The sequence below is a fragment of the Cyprinus carpio genome, chromosome B15 (genome assembly GCF_018340385.1).
Source record: "Cyprinus carpio isolate SPL01 chromosome B15, ASM1834038v1, whole genome shotgun sequence".
Classification (NCBI taxonomy): Eukaryota; Metazoa; Chordata; class Actinopteri; order Cypriniformes; family Cyprinidae; genus Cyprinus; species Cyprinus carpio.
The window spans coordinates 23,794,054-23,822,000 of NC_056611.1; the positions used below are offsets into that span (position 1 = coordinate 23,794,054).

General features: G+C 36.6%; 1 protein-coding gene and 1 pseudogene across 2 annotated transcripts; one reads left to right on the forward strand and one right to left on the reverse strand.

Moving 5' to 3' along the window:
- The first annotated feature begins 1,711 nt into the window (after window positions 1–1,711).
- LOC109079746 (zinc finger and BTB domain-containing protein 16-A-like) lies at window positions 1,712–17,379 on the forward strand. 2 transcript variants are annotated; one of them, XM_042739918.1, is made up of 5 exons: window positions 1,712–1,836; window positions 5,522–6,517; window positions 9,673–9,773; window positions 15,364–15,537; window positions 16,767–17,379. In XM_042739918.1, the coding sequence occupies exons 2-5, from the start codon at window positions 5,595–5,597 to the stop codon at window positions 16,994–16,996; spliced, it is 1,428 nt and encodes a 475-aa protein (XP_042595852.1). In that variant the 5' UTR covers window positions 1,712–1,836; window positions 5,522–5,594; the 3' UTR covers window positions 16,997–17,379. The 2 variants fall into 2 exon arrangements, with proteins under 2 accessions (XP_042595852.1, XP_042595853.1); XM_042739919.1 differs by lacking the exon at window positions 1,712–1,836 and adding an exon at window positions 1,961–2,402.
- LOC122139881 lies at window positions 16,866–27,886 on the reverse strand (annotated as a pseudogene).
- Window positions 27,887–27,947: the final 61 nt, after the last annotated feature.

Here is a 27,947-nt window from a genome sequence, read left to right on the forward strand (position 1 = left end):
TGCTTTGTCATTATGGTGTATGAAGTGTAGATTGATTGATTGAAAAAAAGTCATTTAAAGCAGTTTAACATAAGTAAAAATGAAGAAGTTTAAATACTTTTACTAGGCACTGTGTGTGCGTGTGTGTGTATATATATATATATATATATATATATATATATATATATATATATATATATATATATACACACACACACAACACACACAGTGCCTTGTTTTTTTCAGGTTTTGCAGAGATTATGATTCATACTGTGACCTTACGATCCCCATAATGCCATTGGAAATTTAGAGAATCTCAAGACTTATGACAAAGCAGGCCTTTTAATTAGGCTGGTTTAAAGGAACTGACATATTTCATAATAGTTTCCATGATAGTTTAAAGTATTGAACATTATAATTTGATAAAGATCTTCAGCCTCCACTTCAATGACTGATAAGATTATCTCAAATAACAATTTGCACACCTTCGCTTTCATTTTCTTCATGGAATTGTTCTTATCTGGTGGGTTGAGTTGCTCATTAACCAATGGCATAAATTTAGAAAAATATGATTATATAATCAGTGTGGGTACAGAGAGATGCAAGTGTGAACTGATGTTTGTTCAGAGAGATGAGGAGTTGATAAAGTTATATGTTTTTTTTTTTTTTTTTCTTCAGAGTTTCGCTTTTGGCCAGAGTGACAGTTCTCTTCATTTCACATTTTCTCTCATGCTAAACTGGCTGTTTTCCATAACATGATATTTTGTGATTATGGGAACAAGTGTGGGCAGTCGCATAAAAAACTGGCACAAACACACACACACACACACACACACACACACACACACACACACACACACACACACACACACACACACACACACACACACACACACACACACACACACACACACACACACATTTACTAAGGTTATTAGCAAATAGTAGAAAGAAATAATGTTTCCACTATTCTGTTCTATATAAAAGTTTAGGAGAAACTTTTTAATTTGTTCAAAAACACCAAAGCATATAAGCAGTTGCTTACCTCACTCGCATTATAAATTAAGAATTTAAGAATTAGATGAACATGTGAACTTGGGAATATTACTCTGAAAAAATAAATAATTATATAGGATTTACTTTGCTACAATTTTCACTAAGAAATTGCTTATAAATTTCACATTTAGAAAAAAAAATAGCAAGTTACATTGAATTAAATGTGAAATTTTTAAGTACAAAAACATAATAGGTATTTTCTTGTAAAACATACCCCAGCAATCCTTTGTTTTAATTACACTGAAAAAAAATGTTTCATTTACTTTTTTCAGTGTAGCTGAATATTTGTTGCTGTATATTTTCATGTCCCTATCATAAATGTCTTTATGTATCTGAATATTAAACTCACAATTTAGAGCTATTGAAATCATTTTATCACAATATCACTTATAAGGGAACATGTGTTGTAATTTTTGTCATGTTCACAGGTGCTTTCTACTGTTTATTTCTCTTATCAAAATGATTAAAACAAAATTCATTTTCTTGGAAATATCATAATCAATCAACTTTCTGAGCTTGACCAGGTCTTATCTTGGTACTATCATGAAAAGTTTCAATGGACAAACAAGTCGACAGCACAGATGTGAAAGAAAGGAAGCAAAAAGCAAAAGAAGACCAATCACAGATGTCTGAGGTATAAAGGGGAGGGACTGGTTTGAGTTTAGAGGTGGCCTTGCTAGATCTCACCCACATGTAGGCTTCCACTGGTCGATGACACCTCTGGTTGAGGTCGCGATGCATGTTAATGCGTCTCTGTTGACTTGCTCGCGGCAGGACGCAGCCTCTACCTTGATCGCATAGGTATGTCTTTGAAAGTTTGTCAGTCAGGCTCCTCTTTTCCACCTTTTAGTGTCATCTTGCCATTTCTCATCTCATCTGCTGTCTCTCTACATCTTCCCCTCCCCCGTCACCAGGTGCCGTGCTTTCTATATCTGGAAAAACATCTTTTGATTACAAAAGCATCCGTGCAAGTGTCTGATTGTGTGTGTTGAGGTCTTTTCTGACTGCAGGCCCGGAGAGGATGTGTCACTGCAGACAGGTTTTCCCCTGTTACTCATGGGCCTCTTTCTCGCACTGTCTCTTTATGTGGGCCTGAGCGTTGCACTTTTGCAAATTTCTAAAGTTATCACCTGCATTTGAGTGCATGTTACATAGTCTATAGTTTCCTTTACTAGTGGGTGAGATTTTTGTTGATAGCGCTTACAGATTGTTGTGACCAGGGGTAACGCCTTTTGTTGGATAGGCCTAGTTGTTTTGACATCTGATGTACTATAGTTTCGTTCAATGAAGGAAAGGCTTCGGTTTGGTAATGGGACAGAGGGTAAACCTGCGTTTAAGATTCAGACATTCACAGGCCTGCATGGCAGGTAAGTCAATTGCTCATTGCACTATTGCAGAATTTGTAGTCATTTGAGTCAAAATTAGCAATTACAGCACATCTTCCTCAGTTTCATTCTTCTTATTCTCACACTGAAATGAGAATTCAACTGCACCAGGGATTTAAAAGAAATGGGTGAAGAAAAAATCGGTACTGGTGAGGTATCGTTTACTGCGACGTGCTTTGTTTGGCGTACTGTAAAACGTAAAAAAAAAATTGCAACACCTTTAGTAATTTCTTGGTGCTTCAATTTGCATTTCATTTAGCATTGCTAATTTTACTGTTGTCATAAAAAGAACAACAAAGCACCGTTTTTTTTTTTTTTTTTTTTTTTTTTTAGTTGCTGGAATGACTGTGATTAGATAGCCATAGAAAATACAGCAAATGCAGTAATGCATGAAATGGTTAATTCATATTTTATTGTTTTTTTATGCTATTTTAGATTGAGAATTTAAAATATGCTTAGCATAGGCTATATAATATGCTTAACATGCAGTACATAACTAGACAACATTTTTAAGCTTTGATTCTTAATTTTCAGCGACATCTTCAAAGCAAAAACAAGAATAAGAGATGCATTTAGGTTGGTAACTTTGGCAATATGATAGTAATTTTTGCATGTCTAAGAACTAATAAATGACCTACTGTATTCTAAGCTTCATCTTTGGTGTAGGCTAGATTAAGTACAGTAATATGACTCACTTATATTTATGACACACTAAGACATTTGACACACTAGACTCTTAATATTAGAGTATGATACATGACTCATCTGGCTTTCTTTTCTTTTTTTTTTAGAAAAAAGGCACACACACACAAGCTAATGCTACAAACAAAGGTGCAAAGGAGTCTATTTTGTTGGCAGCTGAGTATATTCCGTTTTAAATGGATAGTTCACCTAAAATTGAAAATATATTTATATATTATGTAGTCATATACTTACACCCTCATGTCATTCCAAACAAAATGTCTTGTACATTGTACATCCGTACAATGAAAGCAAATGTAGTTCAATGTGTTTGGACACCAGTGTCCTTCAACGATCTTCATTTGTGAAGAAGACATACAAATGTGGAACACCATGAGGTGAATAAATGACGACAGCATTATAATTTTTGGGTAAACTATTCTATTATGTTTCTTAGTTCTAGATCACTTAAGTTGTGTTAGCCAGAAATGCAAACTACACTATGAGTGCGTAAACTCTCAACAGTTAATTTGGGCAGTTATGAAAGTGAAGTATCTGCACACACCTGCTTGGTATAATGCCTCACAATATTAACACTGAGTTGTTTCGGTTGTTTTTTTATGCTTTGCTGCTTGTGTGTGCGTGTGTGTGTCTCTCACTTTTAACCAGTTTAGCATCAATTCTAGTAATTAGAACATCAAGCACCGTCATCTCAGTACAGTGTGTTCCACACAATCCGTCACCGTTGCATCCTCGCTGAGGGGGAGTGATTGTATCAGCATTAGATTTTGCAGGCATTCGATACTCTTCGGCTTTCTTGTTTGCGCATTCGTCAGATCGACGACATACAGCACCGATTGAGATACTTGCGTCTTGAATCTTGTACATCTCGTTACTGTCCCAAGACGGCAATTTCATATTCCAGGATGGTCATGTTTCTGATTTGGAGTGTCATTCTTTGCAAGCGTTTCCAGATCGAGTATCAAAAATGTTTTTTCCCCACACAGTCCGCATCACTTTCTGCGCAATTGTGAGGAATTAGAACGCAGCTGACATGTACTGTAATCAAACGCTTCACCAGACACCACATCACACTGCTACTACAGTAGATGCATATCTAAACCAACCTACTGTATGGCTTTGATACTGTTGTTGTTGATCAAACAAACTTGAACTCTTACGAGTCTCAGCGTACCGGCATTAGTCAGAGTTTCACATTCTGAAGAGGTCTGTGGCTTCATCGCAAAAGCTCCACAACAAAATTTCAATGGTGATGCAAAATGTGAAAGGCCCTTTGCCGCCTGACATGACCAGACATGTCCGCCTCCACGCTGTGCCATACGCAGACAATGCAATTCCAGTTCATGGTTGAATGTATTGTGAGATAGAAATGATTAAACATTGCTTAGAGTTTCATTTTGTGAATTAGATTGTCTGCCTGATGTATGAAAGTAGGTTAGAGGTGTTGAGACGCTGATGAGTTCAGGAAAAAACCCTGCTCAATTCTTCTGAATATGTCTTTCACAATCTCTGAAATTAAGTCAAATGGCTTATATTGCTAAGTGTATTTACCTCTTCGGGCTTATCTATGTTTCAGTCTTTCTTTCGGTCTATCTGTCTGAAAGCTACGCGATTTCTTTTTTAGTTTAAAACAGCTGAACAGCGAAAGGTTTGATCAGTCCTCGGATACATGTAAAAAGTCTGATTAAGACCTATCAACTTATTCATGACTGTTAGACGTCTAGAGATTGATATCTCAACATATGTGTCATCAAATGAGCAGACCAGAATAGCTGATTTGAGTTCGGGAAAATTATAGGCCTTATTATAGGCCTTAAACTTTTGGCTTATTGATAATGTTTTTTTATTTGTATTATTTTACTATTAATGATCTATTTTTTTTTTTACCTAAGCCAGATACATACATAAATTGAAGAATGAATAAACGGCAGCCAATCAACCTGACAAGTCAATAAATAAGAAAATAAAAAGATAAACAATTAAAATATAATCAGAGAGATGGGTATTATTGTCTACATTGAAAATATATATATATATATATATATATATATATATATATATATATATATATATATATATATATATATATATATATATATATATATATGAAACATTTGTGCTTATCGTTTGTTGTACTTAATTGTCAATAAATAAATAAATATAACTGTAACGTATTGATTAATTTTTTCCAGTGTTTTTAAATAATATATCATATTACACAAAAATGTGTAATTTATGTAATCCAATCATTTTTATATTTTATCATTTCCTGGGAGATTAATTTAAGATTCTTAGATTTTCTAAGTAGTTTTTCTCTCTCTTCATCTTCTCTTTCATGTCGACTATTATTCCTCATTGTCCCATGACAAACTTACGCTCTGTTTTTCCCCCATCTAAAGGCTGACATGAGATTTCTCATCTCGACATCAAACCCGATCATCTCACTTCAGCTGCACCTATTGTTCTTTGAAGATGATCCGCATTCATAACCCTCACCACGTGCCATTTCTGCATCAGACGGAGAAGCTCCGCCAGGCAGGAACCCTTTGTGACACGCTTCTCACTGTGGAGGGCCTTTCATTTAAAGCCCACGCTCTGATACTAGCGCTGGCGAGCAAACGTCTCAAGCGTCAGCTAACAAACCAGCACGGCCCAGGTTCAGGGTACTGCTGCGTTATAGACAGAGTCTCTTCCCACACCTTCAAGCAAATCCTAGACTACGTGTACAGCGAATCGCTGGAGGTGCCCAAAGATGATCTTGAGGAGCTGCTGAGGGGTGCTGAGTATCTGGAAGTGGAGTCTTTGGTAGAACAATGTCAAGCACAACTCAGAGATCCTGAATCCCCAACTAAGACAGACACAAAAGTGTTAAATTCCCTCCAAGATGACAAAGCACACAAGGACACCCAGTTGCCTAAAACTAGCCACAATTTGGATGAAGACCACCTTGATTGTTCTTTAGAAGAAGAACGTTCTTCTACCAAGAGGGTGGTCCACGATGCACATAAGAAGAGCTGTTCTCCTGTGTCTCCTCTGCCTCCCATGTTCTCCAGAGAGACCATCATCTCCTCCAGCTCTCCGTCTCCAAGCCCTCGCCTCTGCTGGCCGCCGGTCAGCCCGTCTAGGAGCATGGTGTTAAACTGTAGAGAAATTATGACCTTCCACTCCCTTCGAGCATATCCCTACCCCACACCCATGTACCCCATCCTCCACCACTCACTCCAGCCACAGGTCTCCTCCTCACTTATGGGTTACACGGGGTTGCTTCACCCTTATCACACTTTCATGCACTCTCCTCCACTTACTCAAGACCGTCTCTTCGTTCCTGGTCTGAAAGGAAAGAACGGCACTATCAGTGCAGCTTTAACGGGGTCCATGTCAGATGATCAAGAGAGGTAAGAAACGACACACAGATGACACTTACAGTGTATGAATGTTACTGGATTCGATAATTTATCATACCATGTGGAACTGATTTTAAAGACAGACAGCACAAGCACAATTTAAAAGGATTTTTCAAAAGATTTTAGGGGGTTTTAACATTTTATAATTCATACACCTAAAGGGGATAGTTCGCCCAAAACAATTATTTCGGTGAAACATCATAAGAGGATGTTTTGACAAATGTCTCTATGTTTTTTATGTCAAAATAATGGAAATCATTCGTAAAACAAAACTGTTTGATGAACATTCTTCAAAAGATCTTCTGCAGAAGGAAGAAAGAAAGTAATTCAGGTTTGCAACAACATGAAGGTGATAAACGAAGGAAGTTAATTCCCTTTAAGTGTTTAAATACTTTTTGGGCCCTCTGCATACCTAAACATTAAACATTGAATATTCAATAATTTACAGGCTATATTTTTTAAATGTAGAGCTTCAGAAGCCTCTCGTCCATCTTTTTTTTAAGATGAAGTCCAAAGTTATAAGACATCTGGGTGTTGTCACCATAGTGAAAGAAATCTCTCTTTTTTTATATAACGAAATTTTCAACAGGAAGCCACATTATAGTCAGCTAATTTCAGTGGAACGCCATTAGCCTGGTAAACTTGTTTTTTAACGAATGCAACAACACATTTACAGTCATAACCAAGAGCAAACACCGCAAAATCTGACCTTGCTTACCTTTGAAGGTTTTTTTTTTTTTTTTTTTTGCATCAGTTAATATCACCTCTTACCAAATATTTAATCATTTTAATATTTAAAAGTGCAAAAAAGAATGGTTTGCTACTATGCAAAGTAGTGAGATATTGTGTGTTTTATATATAAGATATAAGTGTTTTATATATAAGATTTAAAAAAGTATTCTCAAACTTTTGGCTTTGTCTGTATACAGACCAAGATAGTAAGGCTTGCTTTATTTAAATTATTAGATTTTGGAACTGAGGCCATGCAGTCTTAGAAAAACAGTTGCTTGAAATTGACTTTTATCCTGATTTTAGGTTTAAAATAAAAAAATCATGTTCTCTTTTTTTTTTTTTTTTTTTACTATTTAACTTTTTGACTTTTTTTATTTCACATTTGTTGACTGCTTTACCTTCACTATCCTAATATCCTAATAAAAATAAAAGTCAAAAATAGTTGTACAAACAGTTTCGTACAAAAGTTTGTTTTCATAGACAAAACTATTTTCTAACAACATTTTAAAGTTGAGAAACAAATTCAGTCATGCGTGTCAAACTTTTGATGGGCAGCGTATATGCTTGCATTTGTATGTGTGTGTCTATGAATGTGACTTAGGTGACACTCTTTTCTTTCTGTACTTTCCAACAGACACATTTTCCCCAACCAGCCCCCTTTTCCACCTACAAGAATTATCTTTCTACAGGCTCCATTAAAATGAGGGGAACTAATAACTGTCTGTGGTTCCACTGCAGTGGAATAACAGTTATTATGCAATAAAGACAATTATGTTATCATTGTAATGAAACATTTTGGCGTATCAATAATGCATATTTTAATATAATTAAAATTGAATAGTGTGACCTATAGATGTGCTTATGCTCATAAAGATCTGTAAGTTACTCATCTAAATAATTTAAGTATTTATTTTTTATTAGAGTGTTAATTTTAAGTGTTTAAGCCTGTAAAAAAGCACAGAAGCACCATGTGCAGTAAATACTGGATATGTTGGTGGAGTGTTTTGGAACACAACACTTACTATCAAGGCCGAAACTGAGGGGAGCCCCCCATTTGTCCCCGACTTTACAAACAGTAAACATGAAAGTCAGTCATCTCCACCCTCAGAGCAGGATGTTCTATTTCAGTCTCATTTTTAGCCAAAGTCTGTTCCACTCCCTAATTTGCCACACACACAAACAGGTGCCCCATCGAGACAGAGATCTTTATGCTTCTTTTGCTCAATCAATGCTGAAACGAAACATCTGAGAGCGGACGCAGTTTTTCTTTACCTCTACACGCACAGGGAAACAGTACAAGCCACCCACACACCACTTTAGACTCAATTATATCACATTTCATGGTTAAAATAATGTGAAATGTATGAGAGCCTGTTAGACTAATGTAATACATTTGGTAGAGCAAATTATTAATATTATTTTGATTCTAAATACTCGAGTCGCATGAACTTTCCTTCACACTGTAGATGTGCTGCAGGCTGCTCGACTCCAGCAGAGGAAACCATTGTCTGCTTGCATTGTTTCCTGCTACCTGAACTTAAAAACCTTTGTTCCTACAGTTTTTGGTCGTAGACAGAATGAGGTGATGTAAGTCTAAATAGATTTTCTGAATCATTTGATAAAACAGATTTGACAAGTTTGAATGGCTTTTTTTTTTTTTTTTGCCTTGCATTGGGCTATGGAGTGAGTGCTTTATATCAATGTTTGTTTGTATATTTTCTCTACATATACTTCACACCTACTCATTTCTCAGTATTTTTAAACACTGAACCATGAGGTGCCTCCTGGGATGCTTTTTAAAGCATTTAAGAAGTTCATAAACATTTGTTTCACAATACGGTCCACATACGGTGTGTGCGGAAAGTCATACCTGGGCATATGTGCATTCATCTAATCTACTAATTTAAATTATTTCGGCTCAAACATTTACATTCAAAGGTTTGCAAATTCATTGAACCTGAATTCATTTAATCTATTAATTTAAATTATTTCGGCTCAAACATTTACATTGAAAGGTTTGAAAATTCTGTGAAGTGTGTTTTACCACTGAAATAGTGGTGCCCTTTCTCCTAAATAATGACACAAATGTGATAACACACTTAGTCTATAAGCAGTAACACCTGAGAGCGTGTGGGTTTCTCACTGACCTTTACCTGCTGGTCCGAATTAGCTGTGGTCTAGCCAACTCACTAGAATGTGTGGAAATGCAGCTCTAGAAGTGCAACTGAACCTGCAGGTGTTAGCTGACTAGATCAACAAGTGGTAAAAAAAAAAAAACAGCGAAAAACACAATGACTTCATTTGAACATATTTGTTGATGATCGATAAAGTCCTTAATGCGATTGTCTATGCTAGTTACGCATGGAAAATATGGACATCTTTGAATGGGCGCTAACATGACGACATTTCCACAGGAAGCCAAAGGTTCAAGAGGAGAGGGAGATATGCTGCAGACACTGCGGTAAACCGGCCCTGGAAAACCCCTGGAGGCCAACGACTGGGTCATCAACCTCAGGTAATATGTTGTACAAATACACAAAAATGAATCTAGACACTCTTATGTGCCCAGAATAAAAGTGGCATATAGATAACCATACAGAAGCTTGCAGAAACAAAAAAAAAGCACGGCAGAGTTGCAGATTTGGTCTGGGATGCACCTACTTTTTACGTAGATCAGAGGAATGGATGCATGCAACAGGATGTAAATGTTGTGTATCTCTCAAAGAGCTGAAAGATGGTGGCCGTTACCTCTCTTCCGCTGCCTGCGGTAAAAAAAAAAGAAAAAAGGATAATCGACAGTGGAAAAAAATGCAAAATTCGTTCATGCATCAATGAAAGCTCAGTTTATCAGTTTGATTCCTTTAAAATCTTTCCAAAACAATACCAAGCCAAAATTTCCCATCAAAATCTTATTTTTTTACTTTTATTTTTACACAGTGCATTTAGCAGACACTTTATCCAAAGTGACTTACAGTAGAGGAACATGGGCAATCTGTTACAAATCCACTCCAGGTTTATTAGAAAGACTAGTGAACAAGCCTAGACCAGAGTTAAAATGCAAAGAAAAAATAAATATCATTTGATACTTTATTTTTCATTTTTTCATATTTTTACATGATCTTTTTTATCATTCCTATAGCTCAAACAGTCAACCAATGTCATGATTTCGAATCCCAGGGAATGCATGACTTTTAAATCTATACTATCAATGCAATTTAAAGTTACTATGCATCATAAATAATCATTTAATTACGATGCATTTATTTACAAGAAGGCACCACAGGTGCACTCTTCAAATTGATGTAATATTCAGAATTAAAATGTATACCTACAAAGTGTTCAGATGCTTTCTGATTGTCAAACATTAATGCAGTGAACTTATACCTATGAATATTGTTCTAGGGCGTCTGTGTGAACCTGAAGGAAATGACTTCATACTTCAGATTAAAAAAACGAATGTTGACACCAGTTAACGAAAGTGAAGTTAGTTCTGAGAAACGCTCCTGCTGTGCAGATGGCGCTTGGCATCTAATGCAAAAACATTTGTGCATTGTAAGTTCATCTAGTGTTAAAAATACTTTTTAGGGGTTACTGTGTAGTCCCAGTGGTGGTTGTGCTTTGTCCTAGTTTACATAATGTTCTCAGGGCACAAATACATAAGCGAATGACCCCTTACCTGCAAAACGGGGTTTTAAAGCTGTGCGCGAGAGAAAACTGTGGCTTCTGAATCGTGGTGCATCAGCACAGTCCTGCGGTCGATCAGCTCTGTGCTTCATGGTGGTTTATATACAGTACCAAAAGAGAAGTGTTGACTTGTTCTTTTTTCATCCAAATTGGGGTTAGAGTGCTTTTTATGTGTGTGCGGGCTTATGTGCAACTGAGCATTTTGGGGTGAGAATGATAGTAACACATTTTTATGAGTGTTTATCTTTAGGAGACTATGTAATTTAGACAGTATGTGTTATATCACATACATGTGAGTAGTTGTAATTTAAAATAAATATGAATTCATACCTTTTAGCTTTTTTTGCAATTAAAGGCATAAATCACCCAAAAATGAAAATTAGCTGAACATTTACTTACCCGCATGCCATCCAAGATATAGATGAGTTTGTTTCTTCATTATAACAAATTTAGAACTATATCATTACTGCACTTGCTCACCAATTGTTACACAGCAGTGAATGGGTGCCGTCAGAATGAGAGTCCAAACAGCTGATAAAAACATTGCATTAATCCACAAGTAATCCTCACTAATCCATTCCATCAATTAATGACTTGAAGCAAAAAGATCATTAAGGCATGTTTAACTTTAAAACCATTGCTAAAATACAAGTCCTTTATCTATAATAAAAAAATCCTAATCAGGACAGAAATATGCACAGATCACTGTTCATGAGTGAAAAGAGTCTAAAAAACATGTCAGTGGATTTTGATGTGAGAGAATAACAGTGGATAGACTTGTTCAGGGGAAGACGTGTTGTAATATGGATTATGGACTTTTGTTACATATACAAGTTTACTAGTGGCAGTTTAGAGGTAAAACACCATAATGATGGATTTTTATTTTTTCATGTAGATTACCTTTGGACTATCATGTGGATTACTTGTGAATTATTGTGATGTTTTTATAAGATGTTCAGACTTTCATTCTGATGGCACCCATTCACTGCAGAGGATCCATTAGTGAGCAAGTGATGTAATACTAAATTTCTCCAAATTTGTTCATATGAAGAAACAAGCTCAGCTACATCGTGGATGGCCTGATGATGAGTACAGTTTTCAGTGCACTAATTCTTTAACTGTGGTGGACTTTTTTCTTTTCTTTTTTTTTAAGTTAGCATATTTCATGTAGTCTCGTAATTATTATAGGGTCAGACAACTGAATGTCTATAATTACACAAAATAGAAGTGTTGTATGGCATTAGCATTTCAGCTATATTTGTATTACATTCTGAAATATAAGATGAATATGTTCTTCAACTTTAATGAAAATGTTTGCGACAATCTAAAAGTACAGTGGCATATGACTCATTCAACATGACAACATTAGGTTCATATAGGTTATGCCAAATAAAGTCATTTTTAAAATCATTTTAGGTTTCCAACTGCATAGTTTCTGCTTTTTATAGATTTTCGTTTTATAAAAAAAATGCAACAACTTATATCCTCAGTTTAAAGAAAGTTCAATGCCACATTTTCGAACAGCAAACTTGTGCTGTAAAGGTGCAGGTTTCTGCAGCAGTTTTATGTTATTGTGCTGCATCCTGAGTTAGTGTATGTGTGTGTGCTTGTGTGTATATGTGAGAGAGAGTGTGGAGTATGTGGGAATGTGTGGGTGTTTATATATGTGTGAATACAATGTCAGACGTGGGCACGTATGTTTGCTTTTGTTTCACACATGACTTTTGCGTTTTCTTGCGTTTCAGCGAGCTCAGAAGTATAAGCTTACACAACCTCGCAAGTGTCCATATGATAGTCACAAGCGAGGTCTTCACGAATATAAAGACAGAAAGTGTTAACCATGGCTTTTTTTTTTACATTTTGAGCTGTACAGGAGAGGATGTGGTGTGTATGTATGAGTGTGTGTGTGTGTGTGTGTGTGTGTGTGTGTGTGTGTGTGTGTGTGTGTGTGTGTGTGTGTGTGTGTGTGTGTGTGTGTGTGTGTGTGTGTGTGTGTGTGTGTGTGTGTGTGTGTGTGTGCGTGGACAGGGGCAGCTATAACTAGGCCGCACACCAAGAGAGAGTTGCCACAGGATGTGTTTATCTAAAATCGGGCCCCTCGGCTGCGTACTACCAAAGCTCAGATGTCACTTTATTTTTGACCATAAATCACTTTTAATCTTGCTCCTTTAACAGTTAATAGAAAATAAACATTTGGTTGCTTATTTTAACAGAACTGGATAATGACCAGCAAGAATTTGTATCTTTCTGATTAGGATTTTTTAACAAGTAGTCAATTCTCGGAAAACTTCGTAAGTGTGTATTTTTATCTAGTCTACTCTAGTCAGACATCACAATGTCAGACAGCGTATTTTGTGTCCCTCAATCCTCATTTATTCTGTTTATAATATTAATGTACATTTTGGTGTACATTGTTTAACTGTGTAAGGATATTAGCAACTGGAATCTTGTATAATTGGGTCCACATTTAAAATCTGTTGTATTTAAATTAGGAAATGAATAGAAATGTTATGATGTTAAACACTTTAAACAAAGAATTTATTATGTGAATAATAAATACTTACAAAATGTACAAAAGCCCTAAAGGCCATACATTATTCTTTATAATTTCAACTTTTTTTTTTTTTGCAAGAAACTTGTGCAACATTTTTCTTACCATCTGCAAACCATTTAATCAGCATCTGCCGAATATCATGCACACATCTACACTGGCTGAAAATGACCACATTTTTAGATATCTATTCAATGATAAAGATGTGGTGTTCTTCTCAAGTCATTTAAAAAGTGGTACAAAGGAAAATTTACTTTGTATAATAAAAATTAATTTGTATAAAAGTCAAACTTCCTTGCATCCAGTGAAACACACAAGATGCTCAGCATGCTCATGTTAATGCAGCTCAAAAGCTGCTGTCATTAAAGCAAAGTAAAAAACATTATTAAATATTGTAATAAATCAGTTTTACTTGTGCTTTTAGACTTTGGTTTGTATTTTTATTATCACAAATGTTTTTAGGTGCTGTTTTCTGTAATAAACAAGCTAAATTATTTTGGTCCCACATTAACAGACATTTGTTACAGTATTTATTAATCTTTGTTAATGTAAGTTAATAATACAACTGTTCATTGTTACTTTATGGTTCGTTACATATAGATACAACTTTTGATTTAATAATGTATAAGTAAACTAACATTTAGATTAACAAATGCATTTAAGGTATTTTTCATTGTTAGTTCATGTTAACTAATGTAATTAACTTATTTTAACAAATGGAACCGTATTGTGAAGAGCTTTTTAGATTAATAATTAGATAACGCTGTAAGTCTCCTTTCACTTTCACACTTGGTTAACTGGTGTTTTAGCGAATGGAACAATTGTCACCAGCAGCGCATTAGACAACACTTAGCCAAATTTAAACACATCTGAGCAGATATGAGGGGCCAAAGAGCTGACCAGCATCACAACAAAAATATCCCTGCGCTCTTGTGAAGCACAGCTCCATTTTTGGCCTGAAGCTCGGTGACCAAGATAATGTGTTTAAAGTTTTAGTCGAATGGTCACTATTTATGTCACAGGTTCATTTCAAGAGATACCATTTAAGGTTATTTGAGAACTTATTGTAATAACGGATATAAACAACTTATTTAAAAAGCATGTACATTTTTGACTTTAAAATTTAGGTAAGTGCTAAAAGAAATTAAAAAGAATTATCTGTGAATTCACAACTCTTCCAAAAAAATTTAAAAAATAAAGGAATAGTTCACCATAAAATTAAAATGTGCTCACCCTCAGGCCATCCAAGATGTAGAGGAGTTTGCATTTCTTCATATGAACAGATTTGGAGAAATGTATAGCATTACATCACTTGCTCACCAATGGATCTTCTGCAGTGAATGGGTGCCGTCAGAATGAGAGTCCAAACAACTGATAAAAACAGCAAAATAATCCACAAGTAATCCCAATGACTACATTTTGTGAAGCGAAAAGCTGTATTTGTGTGATACATTCATCATAACGAAACTTTTAACATCTTCAGGCTGAAATACAAGTCCTCTATCTATATATTGCTAATTAAAGTCATATGAATCAGGAGAGAAATACATACAGTTCAAGCACTTTACAAGGGAAAACCATCCAGAACAACAAATATGTTGGCAGATTTTGATGCGAGAGGACAAAAGGGAATGGACTTTTTCACTGGAGTTTTAAAATTTTTCTTTTTTGGATGAACTATTCCTTTAAAAGGACTCTGAACATTATATGTAAACTGAGCAATAGAGCCACATTTGGCTGTTCAAACCTCTTTGTCTGTGGTTTTATTCTGAAATGAAACTGCATTAGAAAGATCCAGTGATAACAGAGAATGTGTCTATTTATAGTCCACCAGTTTTTCACTTACTGTTCTCTCATCATGCGTTGGCAGGTTCTGTGGAAATGGCGCTGAGGTGTAAGTTCTGCGGCCGAAGTGGACGGGATAGGCGATCTCTGCGCTCACTCAGGAGGGGTGTTGGAGGAGAGAAGCCTTACCAGTGCAAACAGTGTAGCAAGAGGTTCAGCCTTAAACACCAGCTGGACACACATCACCGGGTCCACACAGGTATAACCAACCTTTATACACATAAGCCACCTTCCTCCAGTGTTTATATCCAGCCTGGATGTTTCTAGCGATCATGAAGACCTGGTTCAGGTGTGTTTTATTAGGGCTGGAGCTGAACTATGCTGAAAGGTGGCACTATAGAAGCAGGATCAGTTACCACTCATTTAGATTAAGATTTCACTTTCTAAGAAACTGTACATTGTATTTCACTGCATCAAGATTAGATCTGTTTTGTAATTTTATTAGTAATTGTTTTTTTTTAAATGTTTTTATTACATTTTATTTCAGATTTAGATATTTTTGTACATTTTAGTACATTAGTACATTTTAGTACATTAAGTTAATAATGTAAATAAAAATGAGAAATGTTGCTTTGGCAACTAGTTGAATTAAAATACATTTTATATTTTATTCACACACACACACACAAAAAAAAAAAATATATATATATATATATATATATATATATATATATATATATATATATATATATATATATATATATATATATATATATATATATATATACATATATATATTCTTTTTATAGTTGTAGTTTTAAATAAGTCCCATCACACACAGCTTTTTTTAATGGGATCTCTATGAATTAAACATATCAACTGTATTAATTATTGTACTTATGCCGACAGCCTTCTCTGAAAAAAGGCTTTATTTTTTTAACAATTTCCTTAACGCTTATATTTTAAAAATATTTTATATAGATTTGTTTTATATGTAATTTAATTATAAAATTATTTATTTTATTATTTTTTAAAAATATTATTCCAGTTTTATTTATAGTACTTTAACAAGTTAGTTGCCAAGGAAACATTTCTATTTTTTTAAGTTTAATATTTATATTTTATATATTTTTATTTCACATTTTGTTATTTTATATTTTATATATTTAAATATCTATTTTTTTTTTCTTTTTATAGTTTTAGTTTAAATATCACACACAGCTTTATGTCTGTCTATCAGCTGTAGAGATTATTGTACTTAAGTACTTGAATGTTTTTTTAAGTTTAATATTTATAGTTTATACATTTTTATTTAATATTTTATTATATTTACTTTAGATTTTATATATCTATATTCCAATTTCCAAAAAAAAAAAAAAGTAATAGTTTAAGTCAACAATAAAAACACTGATTAGAAATTTGATTAGGGTTTCTGGGAAATCATGATGAAACCTTCAGCTCAGTTCTTTCTCCTCGTCTCTCTTCCAGGTGAAAAACCATTTGAGTGTCGGCTGTGTGGCCAGCGTTCACGTGACTATTCGGCTATGATCAAGCATCTGCGTACTCACGGCGGTGCCACTCCTTACCAGTGCACCATGTGTCTGGAGTTCTGTAGCAGCCTGGCAGCCATGCAGAAACACCTGAAGAATCACCCCACGCAGGACTTCCCTCCAGACTGGAGCCTGAGCAGCACGTACCTGTACAACTGCCACACCTGAGCCCTGTGCGATAAAGCATGTAGATATGGAAGATTTTATACTGATTTGATATTTTTAATACTTTTATTAATCTATTTTGAAGCCATTATATAAATATGATAATATATTTAATATATATACAAAGGACATTTATGCCAGTTGATCTTTGTTTTTTGAAGACGTCTAGTTGGGTGAATACTCCACTCACCAATTAAGATGAAGTAGACTTAATTTGCCAATGCTTATAACTTTCCCTGTGAAATATCATCACAATAGCATAAAAAAAATATTTGTTTGTTTATTTATTGAGCTGGTCAAATCTGTACCATTTATCTAAGCACTCACTATGTGATCTATTTACACACTGTATTCAATCTTTTAATAAAAGCATTATGGTCAAAATAGTCAGTGTCTGTTTTAATGCAGAAAAATGCAGCATACAGAACAGCAAGTAGCTTCAGCAGGTGACAGCATATTCTGTATAAATGGATATATTGTTTTAGCTTTTAAGGCAGTAAGTGTAGAGATATGTATTTATGTCTTTGACAAAACATTTCCATTTGCAGCAATTATGACAGAAGGTTTTAAGGTTTAAAGCTATGTAGTAAAGTAATAATAACCAAATGGCCATCAATGGTGAAAATATGCTTAAAGGGATACTCCACCCCAAAATTAACATTTTGTCATTAATCACTTACCCCTATGTCGTTCCTAACCCGTAAAAGCTTTGTTCGTCTTTGGAACACAATTTAAGATATTTTGGATGAAAACCGGGAGGCCTGTGGCTGTCCCATAGACCGCCAAGTAAATAACAGTGTCAAGGTCCATAAAAGGTATGAAAGTTGTTGTCAGAATACTCCATTTGCAATCAGACGTGCAATCTGTTTTATATGACGCGACGGGAACACTTTTTGCAAGCGAATAAAACATAAATAACAACTTTATTCAACAGTTCCTTTGTCAACAGTCTCCTCTGTGTCTCTCCATATCAACGTATGCTGCCTATGCTCTTCTGTATCAGCCGCGCCACAAGGATGTGCTGTTTCTATGTGTATTTAGCTTTGATTTGAAAGAACACAGCACATCCTTGTGGCGCGGCTGATACAGAAGAGGATACGCAGCATATTGCAGGATACGGTTATCGTTATTTTTGTTTTCTTCGCTTACAAAAAGTGCTTCATATAACCCAGATTGCACGTCTGATGGCAGATTGAGTATTCTGGCGATGACTTTCATAACTTTTATGGACCTTGACACTGTTATTTACTTGGCAATCTATGGGACAGTCACCGGCCTGCCGGTTTTCATCCAAAATATCTTAAATTGTGTTCCGAAGACGAATTAAGCTTTTATGGGTTTGGAACGACTTAGGAGGTAAGTGATTAATGACAAAATTTTCATTTTGGGGTGGAGTATCCCTTTAATGGTGTAGTTCTGCCATCTACCAGCAGAGGCTGCCATGCAGGTCAAATAACAAAAGGAAAGTTTTCATCTTCCTCAATCTAGAAAATCCGGTCCTGTGGTTGCAGTGATGATTTGCAGGAAGTACAATGACACTGGGTTGAATGTGTCAATCAGATGCTTAAACATTACAGCATTACAACTTTTATTGATACTGATTACTCCCATTATCCATTATATATATATTACATAAAAAGGAGAACACATATAATTCTATTTTGTATTTTATTTAATATTTTTAATACTAATTATACATTTTATAGTGTTTTTCTGCATTTTTATATTTATTCCAAAATAATAACTAAAGGCAGTAACAATTTGAACAATATTCTGAAAAAAAAAAACGTTTAAAATAAGGTTTCATTAGTTAACATTAGTCAATTACTTTAGTTAACATGAACTAAGAATAAACAAATAGCCTACTTCTACAGCATTTATTAATCATAGTTAATATTAATTTCAACATTAACTAATGCATAATTAAAATCAAAAGTTGTGTTTGTTAACAGTTTATGCACTGGGAACTTACATGAACTAACAATGAAGAACTGTACTTGTATTAACTAATGTAAACAAAGATTAATAAATACTGTAATAAATGTTCATTGTTTGTTCATGTTAGTAAACTCATTAAATGACACCTTATTGTAAATTGTTAGCAATATGTTTTATTTGTGAACTTTTGTTCAGATGTTCGTTTTAATGTTCAACTTATTTCGGGTCACCGTCATAAAAGCTCTGTAAACACTGATACAGACACGAAGATATATCTTTTAGTTCATTACACTGAATGCTCACTACGTTTTCAGGTCATTTCAAGTTTTATTTTGATGCAATTAGTCAATAACATTTTCTTCATTCAGACGGAAAGCTCGCATGAAAACAAGAGGCGGGATTTATCACACAAACCAATCACATCCAACCTTAATCGATCATATTCAATTATAGCGCGATGGAGGTATTGCCTCCTCTCACGTGGCTTTCCCCCATTCATCTCAACGAGCCTCCAGAAAAGTCATGGCACACTTTGGGGTCTCTGTAGAAAGTCAATTAAACCAACTTCCACTGTATTGAATTGGTTGTACATATAACACATATATATATATATATTATATCTCCACGCCATTTTTTGTACTCCCAAATTGTTTCAGACTTGATTCCATAAAGTATTAAAAAAAAATCGATATTGTTTTTAAATTTGTCATGGCTCTTCTAACAACAAGGCTTTGTGTATATTTAGTGTACGGTTTCATTTAGTTCATGACGTTCCGTTTTTCTCAAATATCCAAAAACAAATTATTTAAAAAAATCTATTCCTATTGAAAAAATTTCCCATACTACCAAAAGACGCCGTAATTGCGAGGGTGGAGGGGGGAACAATCATTCTGCATACGTGTATATATATATATTATCATATAATGATAATATGTATCAAAATCTGTGTGCAAGCTTGTGTTATGTTGTGTGTGTGTTTTAATGTTCAAGTTTGTGTGTGTAAAAGTGTGGTGTGATCCTGAAGAACTGTGTGTGTGTGTTTTGTGTTTTTTTTTCAGGCTTTCAAAGTGTTTTTTGTGAAGTGCACTTTTTTATGTTGTGCAATCATTTTTTCAGTTTCAGGCTCCCACGCCATTTTCATATGCCAGGCTATTAAAAAAAAAAAAAAGCTCCTTCTGCTCTTGGCAATGCTTTGTCTTGCTTTCCAGACATGATTCCATAAAGTCGGAGGATCTAGAGCTGCAAAAATGGATAGCGTATTCCCCCACTTTACAATTGCCAGTAGCCACTGAGTTTAAACACTGATATGCCGGCGGTGCATCAATATAACACACGCAACGGTTTCACTTTCTGTTTGACCCTGTGTTTGCCAACTTAGCCCTTTGCAGACCCCTTTAGCAAGTTTTTTCTTCTTCAAAAAAAAAAGCACCTACGACAAATCTTTTAGGGTTTGCCCACACCATTTGTTTATATTTAGTGCGCGAGGTCTTTGCTTTCTCTCTCTGTAGACGGTATGATGTTGCTTCTCTAATTTAGCAAGTTAGCCGAAATGCACGTTTGTTGTTTTTATTTCCGTATGTTTTTGATTTCATCTTTATCAGATTAAATGTTTTGGAAGAGGAGAGCATTTCATATTACTGTTGTTGTCTGACAACAGAAGTAAAAATATATAAATGAAAACAGTTTTATTTTTTTATATGCTGCATCCAAAATACGTATGTGGGCAGAGAGAGGCAAAAAAATGTAATAATAAATGTGCATTTCTCAGAAGAAGTGAGCTGTTGACGTCTCCGGCTGGCGTGTGTGAGTCGTTCGCTGTGAAGTGTGTATTGATGCACCGCCGGCCTTATCAGTGGTAAAACTCCGTGGCTACTGTTGTATAGTGAATTCCCGCGACAAGTTGGTATTTTTGGACCGGACCACGCCATGGCCATGGACGCGGTTGCAGCTCTAGACGGGACCGCCTGTGGCCAGAGATCCGGCATCCTCTGTTTGCGCATCCTGTGCGCTTTCGTCATTGGCGGAAGCATTCTCAATCCCACCTTTCAGCTTGTGATTGGACTGTACGTCGCAGACAGCAAAGCATCTCATAAGGTAAAGCTGACTGATAGGTTTCAGAGGTCAGAGCTGCGTGACAACGCTGCCACTTCCGTGAGTCGCAAGCTCGCAACTTGTGGGCGTATCTCCGCAAAGTGGGTGTGTTAAACTCGGCTTTCTGCAAATAGGAGTGCAAATGTGTATTTATAAGTTACTTTTTGTTATGTCCGCCCTTTCGAACTCAGTTTTTCCGAGTTCAAAAAACTTTTTTTTCACCTATTCGAACACCAGTTTTCAGATCATATTTACAAGTTTTCAAATCTCTGAGAAAACATGTACACTGGTGACAAATTCGAAACTCTGACACACCACAACCCGTAAAAAAGTGTTTGCACTGGGAAAACTGAAAAACAAAATTATGTTTGCGAGATATATATTTTTTTTTAACCACTTTGCAAGCCTGACCTGTTTTCAGAGTTTCAAAACTTTTTTTCACACATTCGCACACCCAGTTTTCAGATTCACCATTTACAAGTTCAAACAAAACCAAACTAAATACTGGACACGACAAATTTGAAAATCTGAAACATTCTTTCAGTTGAAGAAGGAGAGGAAATCTCAAAAACAACAACATAATGTTTGCAGAGATATTTTTTTATTTTTTTTACATTTTGCAAGCTTGCAAATCTTATTTTTCGATCTGCAAAAACTTTTTTTTGTCGACACAATAGTTTTATTTGGGCTACTTACGATTTTTATAAAATGCCCAAATAAAAAATATTGGAAAAATACTAAAGAAAACATATTGGGCTACTTACGATTTTTGGAAAATGCCTAAAGAGAACATATGGGAACAATACTTCTGGAACCTGAACTGCTGAGAAAGGGGACCGTCTTTATCGCCTTCACAACCACTAGAGATATTCGCATTCGTTGACTTCTGACACTCGCTCCTCTTGGATGTTGTGGGTAGTGAATAATGTACGTGCTCCTGTTGGTTTCACAATGTCGTCTTCTTGGTCGTCACCACCCAATGTCCAGTTAACACTGCCTTTCAGAGATTCCTGGAGCTCTAGTCCTACTTGCAGGGTCTGTAGGTGGTGCTGCTCTTGTGCGCTGCACGGCGGAAGAGGCACCGGATATGTGCTGTGGAAGCGTCTCAGGTCGAATCGAAATGCCCCTTTCTCCAGTGTCATGCACGGCTCAAAATGGGCTCCCCATTCGAACTCCGTCTCGATTTAGGAGATCTTTGCTTGCCACATCATTCCTGTCAAAACAAAGTCGTCAAACGATCTGAGAAAGCATCATGTCTTGTTATAGTGACAAGCTACCTTTAACCTTGACCACAAGATGGCGCTATGGTGTAAAACAAATCACATTCGTCTAAAACTGACGCTGTTTTTACATTAGTTTCAATCGGAGTGTAATTCTGTATATGTATATATGTATGAGAATCTCACGAAAACATGTCCATGTTATTTTTGTGAAATAATCAAGGTTTTTGCCATTGTAATATAACTTACAAGATGATTTAGCACTTATCCCTCCAAATTTTCATTCATTCATTTTCTCAAGGGTGATTCTCTTTTCTCTTGCTGTAGTTAGTGTTGTTGAATAAAACGAAAAAAAAAATCTATTATTTTCTCATCCAACTGTTTAAGGAGACACTGCATAGATGAAATATTAGATTAAAATGTTTACTACTATTTATAATACAACAAATACTTACTCATTTACAACTACCCAAATATAAATGAATGATTTAAGCTTCTATGTAGCACTTTATTGTGTACACCCAAAGTGCTTTACACTCATTAAAGTTCTTGATAGGATTTTGTAAGATTCATTTATGCAGCAAATTGTTTTTTTGCAATTTAATTCAGTTTATTTATTGTTTGTATTGTATATGCTTTACTTGGTTTCCCCCACTTCTCAACAGCCCAAACTTAGAAAAAGTTGAATAAAAATGTGTGTGTGTGTGTGTGTGTGTGTGTGTGTGTGTGTGTGTGTGTGTGTGTGTGTGTGTTTGTTTTCATGCAATCATAGTTCTTCAAATGCCATATTGGCTTGTAATGGCAAGACATTTGGGTTACTAGGTCAACAGATAAAGTGAGTAAAGTAGGCTATGATTGTGAACACACCTGTTGCTTCCACAATTCCCTCCAAGATGACAATAATCTCAAACTGCTGCTTCCACAGATACTTTGGCCCAAGCTCCCAGAAAGGACTGCTGGAATCGATGGTGTGCTGAATGACCTGTGGCTCCACCAGGCACAGATGGTCAGAGCCCCCTCATGGCCCATGTCGATTTCAGACTGCTCCAGTGGTAGAAATTCCCCCTCCTACGTCTGCTGAGACTTGATGAGTTTAGCACGTACTTTGGCATCCACCATGTGGCTCTCACACAGATCGCCAAGATGAACCATAAGGCAAAGACAGTCATCACGGTTGGCCACAACACAAGTCTGGCTGAAAAGAAGCAAGGCAAGGCAAGGCAAGTTTATTTATATATTTGACTTATTTAAAATGAATTTAAAACAGTTAAAAATAGAAAATGATTTTACATAAAATACAGTGAATACGTAAAATACAGTGCAATCAGTTCGGACATCGCACAGTGCTCATTCAATAAATGCACAGTTAAACAGATGAGTTTTGAGTCTAGATTTAAATGTGACTAATGTTTTAGCACATCTGATCTTTTCTGGAAGCTGATTCCAACTGTGGGCGGCATAGTAACTAAAGGCGGACTCCCCTTGTTTTGTGTGAACCCTTGGTATTTCTAACTGACTTTATCCTAATGATCTGAGTGGTCTGTTAGGTTTATATTCAGTGAATATATCTGCAATATATTTTGGTCCTAGATCATTGAGTGATTTATAAACAAGTAAAAGTACTTTAAAATCAATCCTAAATGTAACTGGAAGCCAGTGTAAGGACCTGAGGACTGGTGTGATATGCTCAGATTTTCTGGTTCTAGTCAGAATCCTGGCAGCAGCGTTCTGGATGATTACAATAGTCCACCCTGCTGGTGATAAAGGCATGAACAAGTTTCTCCAAGTCTTGACTGGAAACAAAATATCTAATTCTTGCAATGTTTTTTTAGATGATAGTATGCTGATTTAGTTGCTTTAGTTTTTGACATGACTACTGAAACTAAGGTCTGTCTCCAGAATCACACCAAGATTCCTGACTTGATTTTTAGTTTTTTGAACCCTAGAGTGCATTCTGCATTGTCTTTTCATAGTCTGAACTGCTGTTGATCTTCTCCAAACTGATTTCTGTCTGTTTGTTTTCTTACTGACTATTATTGGAGCAATATCATCAATAACATTCTTAACTTTTGAGTTAAAGGAATCACGGAGAATATCAACAGTGTCTGCAGAAATGCTGGGTGTTATAGCCTCCATAAACAGCACACTAGTGTTCTCGTTTATGCATCTCCTTCTGACAGAGACAGATCTAGATTCAGTGGTAGCAGAGATCAATATATCAAAGAAAATACAGAAGTGATCAGATAGTGCTACGTCCTTAATAACAATGGATGAAATTTTTTAGAACCCTACTGATGATTAAATCTAGAGTGTGTCCACCTTTGTGTGTGGGTCCATGCACATGCTGAATCAGGTGCAAAAGTGTTTAGAACCATTATCATTTCTTTTGTAGTTTTGTTTTCTGCATTATCTATGTGAATATTAAAATTCCCTGCAATAGCAAAACAGTCAAACTCTGATGAAATCATTGATAACATTTCTGTGACTTCTTCAACAAAGGCTGGAGAGTATTTTGGAGGCCTGTAAATAATGATAAACAGAATGCGTGGAGCACCTTTCAGCACAATCCCTAGATATTCAAAAGACAAGTATTAACCAAATGACACTTGCTTGCATTGATAGACATCTTTAAATAGAGCAGCTACACCTCCACCTCTCCTAACAGTCCTGCAGACACTCATGAAAGTAAAGTTAGGAGGGGCTGCTTCATTGAGGACTGTTGCACTGCAGCTGTCTTCTAGCCATGTTTTGTTTAGAAACATAAAATCCAGATTGTTTGTGGTTATTAAGTCATTGATTAGAAATGATTTATTTTTTTAGTGAGCGAATGTTTAAAAATGCTAACTTGATGGCAGTGCTTTGTGTCTTTACATCAATCTTAGTTTGATGCATAATTGGCTTAAGATTAGATGAGTTTGCCCTTCGGCTTGAAAAGGCCTTAGACTTTCTATCACGTGATAAAACTGAAATAGAGAAAGCTACAGGCACACTGGGTTCCCGCTTGTTCTGTAAACATTTGTGAATGTTGCTGCTATTATAGCGGGTACCCGACACATATCACTGAGAGCTGCTAGCAGTTGTGTTTGGTTCACCTACAGCAGATGGAGGGTTTGGGCCCTGCCGTTGTGGCAGTGGTCGGAGAGTTCCCACAGGAGCAGGGCCCACAGGCTTTGGTGGTTGGGGGGCCCGCCGTTTTTTTGTTGATATCTGCGGGCTTGCAGCGAATGAGTGGGAGAGTTTAGCCCCAGCATACACCAATTCCTCCATTTTCTGTGAGAAGCACAGAAGTGGAGATGCTGGAGAGAGGGATAGTGTGTCCGGTGAGCGGGGCTGTGTCTCTGGTGTTTCCAGTGACTGTGATATGTTGTCCTGGCTTCCCTGGCTGTTTTCAAGAAAGTTATCCTTGGGTGCTGAGACTTGTAGCTGTTTTGATACATCACAGTCTGTCTGTGAGGAGCTCTGTGGGCCGGGCTCAGCCGGGATAGTGTCCATAAGCAGTACTTGTTGTGGCTGCATGGTGTTATCAGTGTCCTTGTGGGATATGTCAACCACATGATAACTCGGACCTGGTGTGTGTGTGCTGAATGGATTTCCACACTCTGCTGAAGGATGACGGAGGAAAAAGTAGATATTGTCCTTAAGCACTCTAGCACAAAGTTTATTTGGGTGGAGGCCATCCGGTTTAAACAGTTGTCTATGGCCCCAGAAAAGATTGAAGTTGTCAATGAAATTTATTCCTTTTATATTGCAAGATCTTTGTAGCCATGTGTTCATCCCAAGCAACCGTGAAAACATATTTGTTCCCCCTGCTGGGAGTGGTCCACTGATGAACGACTGAACTTTGAGTCTTTGAAGTGTTTCAAAGAGTTCACTGAAGTCCTTCTTAAGGAGTTCTGACTGCTCTTTCCGAATATCATTCTTCCCCACATGGATGATTATTCATTTGCAGTCTTCTTGTGCTTCATCAGAATGTTCTGAAGTTCCTTGTTCACATCAGAGACCGTTGCTTGAGGAAGGCAGCATGTTGTTGTAGTCCTGCTACTGATGTTTCTGATAATAGAGTCACCCACTATTAGAGTCCTGGGCTTGGCTGCGCTCTGAGCTGAATACCGCTGTCTGCTCGACCCGTTAGTAACAATGTTAGCTGCTGGCTGATCCGATCCATGTTTAATCACATTTGGGGATTCCTCACCCACATTCATCTGTTCTCAAGATGTATAGGGGGTGGTAGAATACCAGTATTTACAAGCCTTGTCATAGTCGAACCTGGGGTAGAGGATGCTACAGCAGCAATACGAGAAACTCGTGACAATCTGATGTTTTGTGTTCCTTTGGGTCTTGCTCCCTGTTTGTGCCATCGATTAGTGTGGCGATCAGTTTCGGCTTGTTCCTCTACACTTGGTATAAACTGTTGAGATTCAGAAGATTCATTGGACTCTCGGCTGTATGCTGAGAGGGTCCATGACGACGGTCTGCTGAGTGTACCTCCTGTTTTGGAAGTCCAGCAAGTAACTTTGTTTCAAGAACCACAATCCTTTGTAGAAGTTTGCAGCAGTTCATGCAACAAGTATATTCAACAGGAGGCATTTTCTCTCTCTTCTGTTTGAACGTAGGCAGTTGTTTTCCTTTTCCCGTCTCCGGAATGTAAGCTGCTGGCAGTGGGAGGCAAAGTCTTCTTTTTGTAGTATTATTCCAGTTCCAAAGAGTTTTTAGTTTTAGTGTTTGTTCCAAAAATCTGTTGTTTGAGCACTGTGCTGATCTGCTGAAGTAAAAATCTTAGAAAAATCAGAGAAAAGTACAGAAATAAGAAGCAAAGCGCAGAGCAGTAAGCTAGAACGTCCGAATGGTAGCGAATCCGGAAGCGTTTCTGCATGCTTCTTGGGACGTGAAATTTTGACGTCAATCATGGATCCCACAATGCACTGCGCCATGACCAAAAAATTACCGTAGTAGCATGGCGACACTGTGCGAGCACCACAACCAATAGTCCTCTGAGTTTCTACCGAGAAGAGCAACGCTGACACAAATCCGTCTATATTGGGGTAGCACACATCAGCACCACCAGGAACTTCGAGATCTCCATGCAAGAATGCATTTAGTATCTAGTCTACCCTACACTTTCCATCTTTGGATACCTAACTGCATTGTTCGCAAAGCTCTGGTGGGCAAGTAGGAGTCTGTGTGTTCTCACTCTCTATTAGCTTGTTGCTTGCTTTAACATTGCACTCTACATCCCATTCAGGTGTGCAGAGAGCACTGTGAGATGGGATGCTGCACAGAGGACTTGTGCATGGACTTGTCATGTTGGGAACACTAAGAGCATGGTGGCAACATGGACAAACATTCAGCTCACGTAAAGAGCAACGCCTCATCAGCACCAGCTCAGCCTTGGTAGAAGCACAGAAACTGGGTCTCTGGCTTCGCACGTACCCACGCTGAGGGCTGTAGGGAAAATCTGTGGTGCTCTTATGGCACCGAATGGATACGCTTGGTTTGGAGGTCTGGTTTGGCATAATGTCTAGTCAAGTTGAGCTTTATTGTCATTCCGCTACATGTGTGGACATACAGTGGAACGAAATGTCGTGCCTCACAGGACCATGGTGCTACATAAATACAGACATACAACAATGAATTAAACAAACCTATACACAACTAACCTACTGTCAGATTTTGACTATAAATATACTATATATAACTGTTTACCT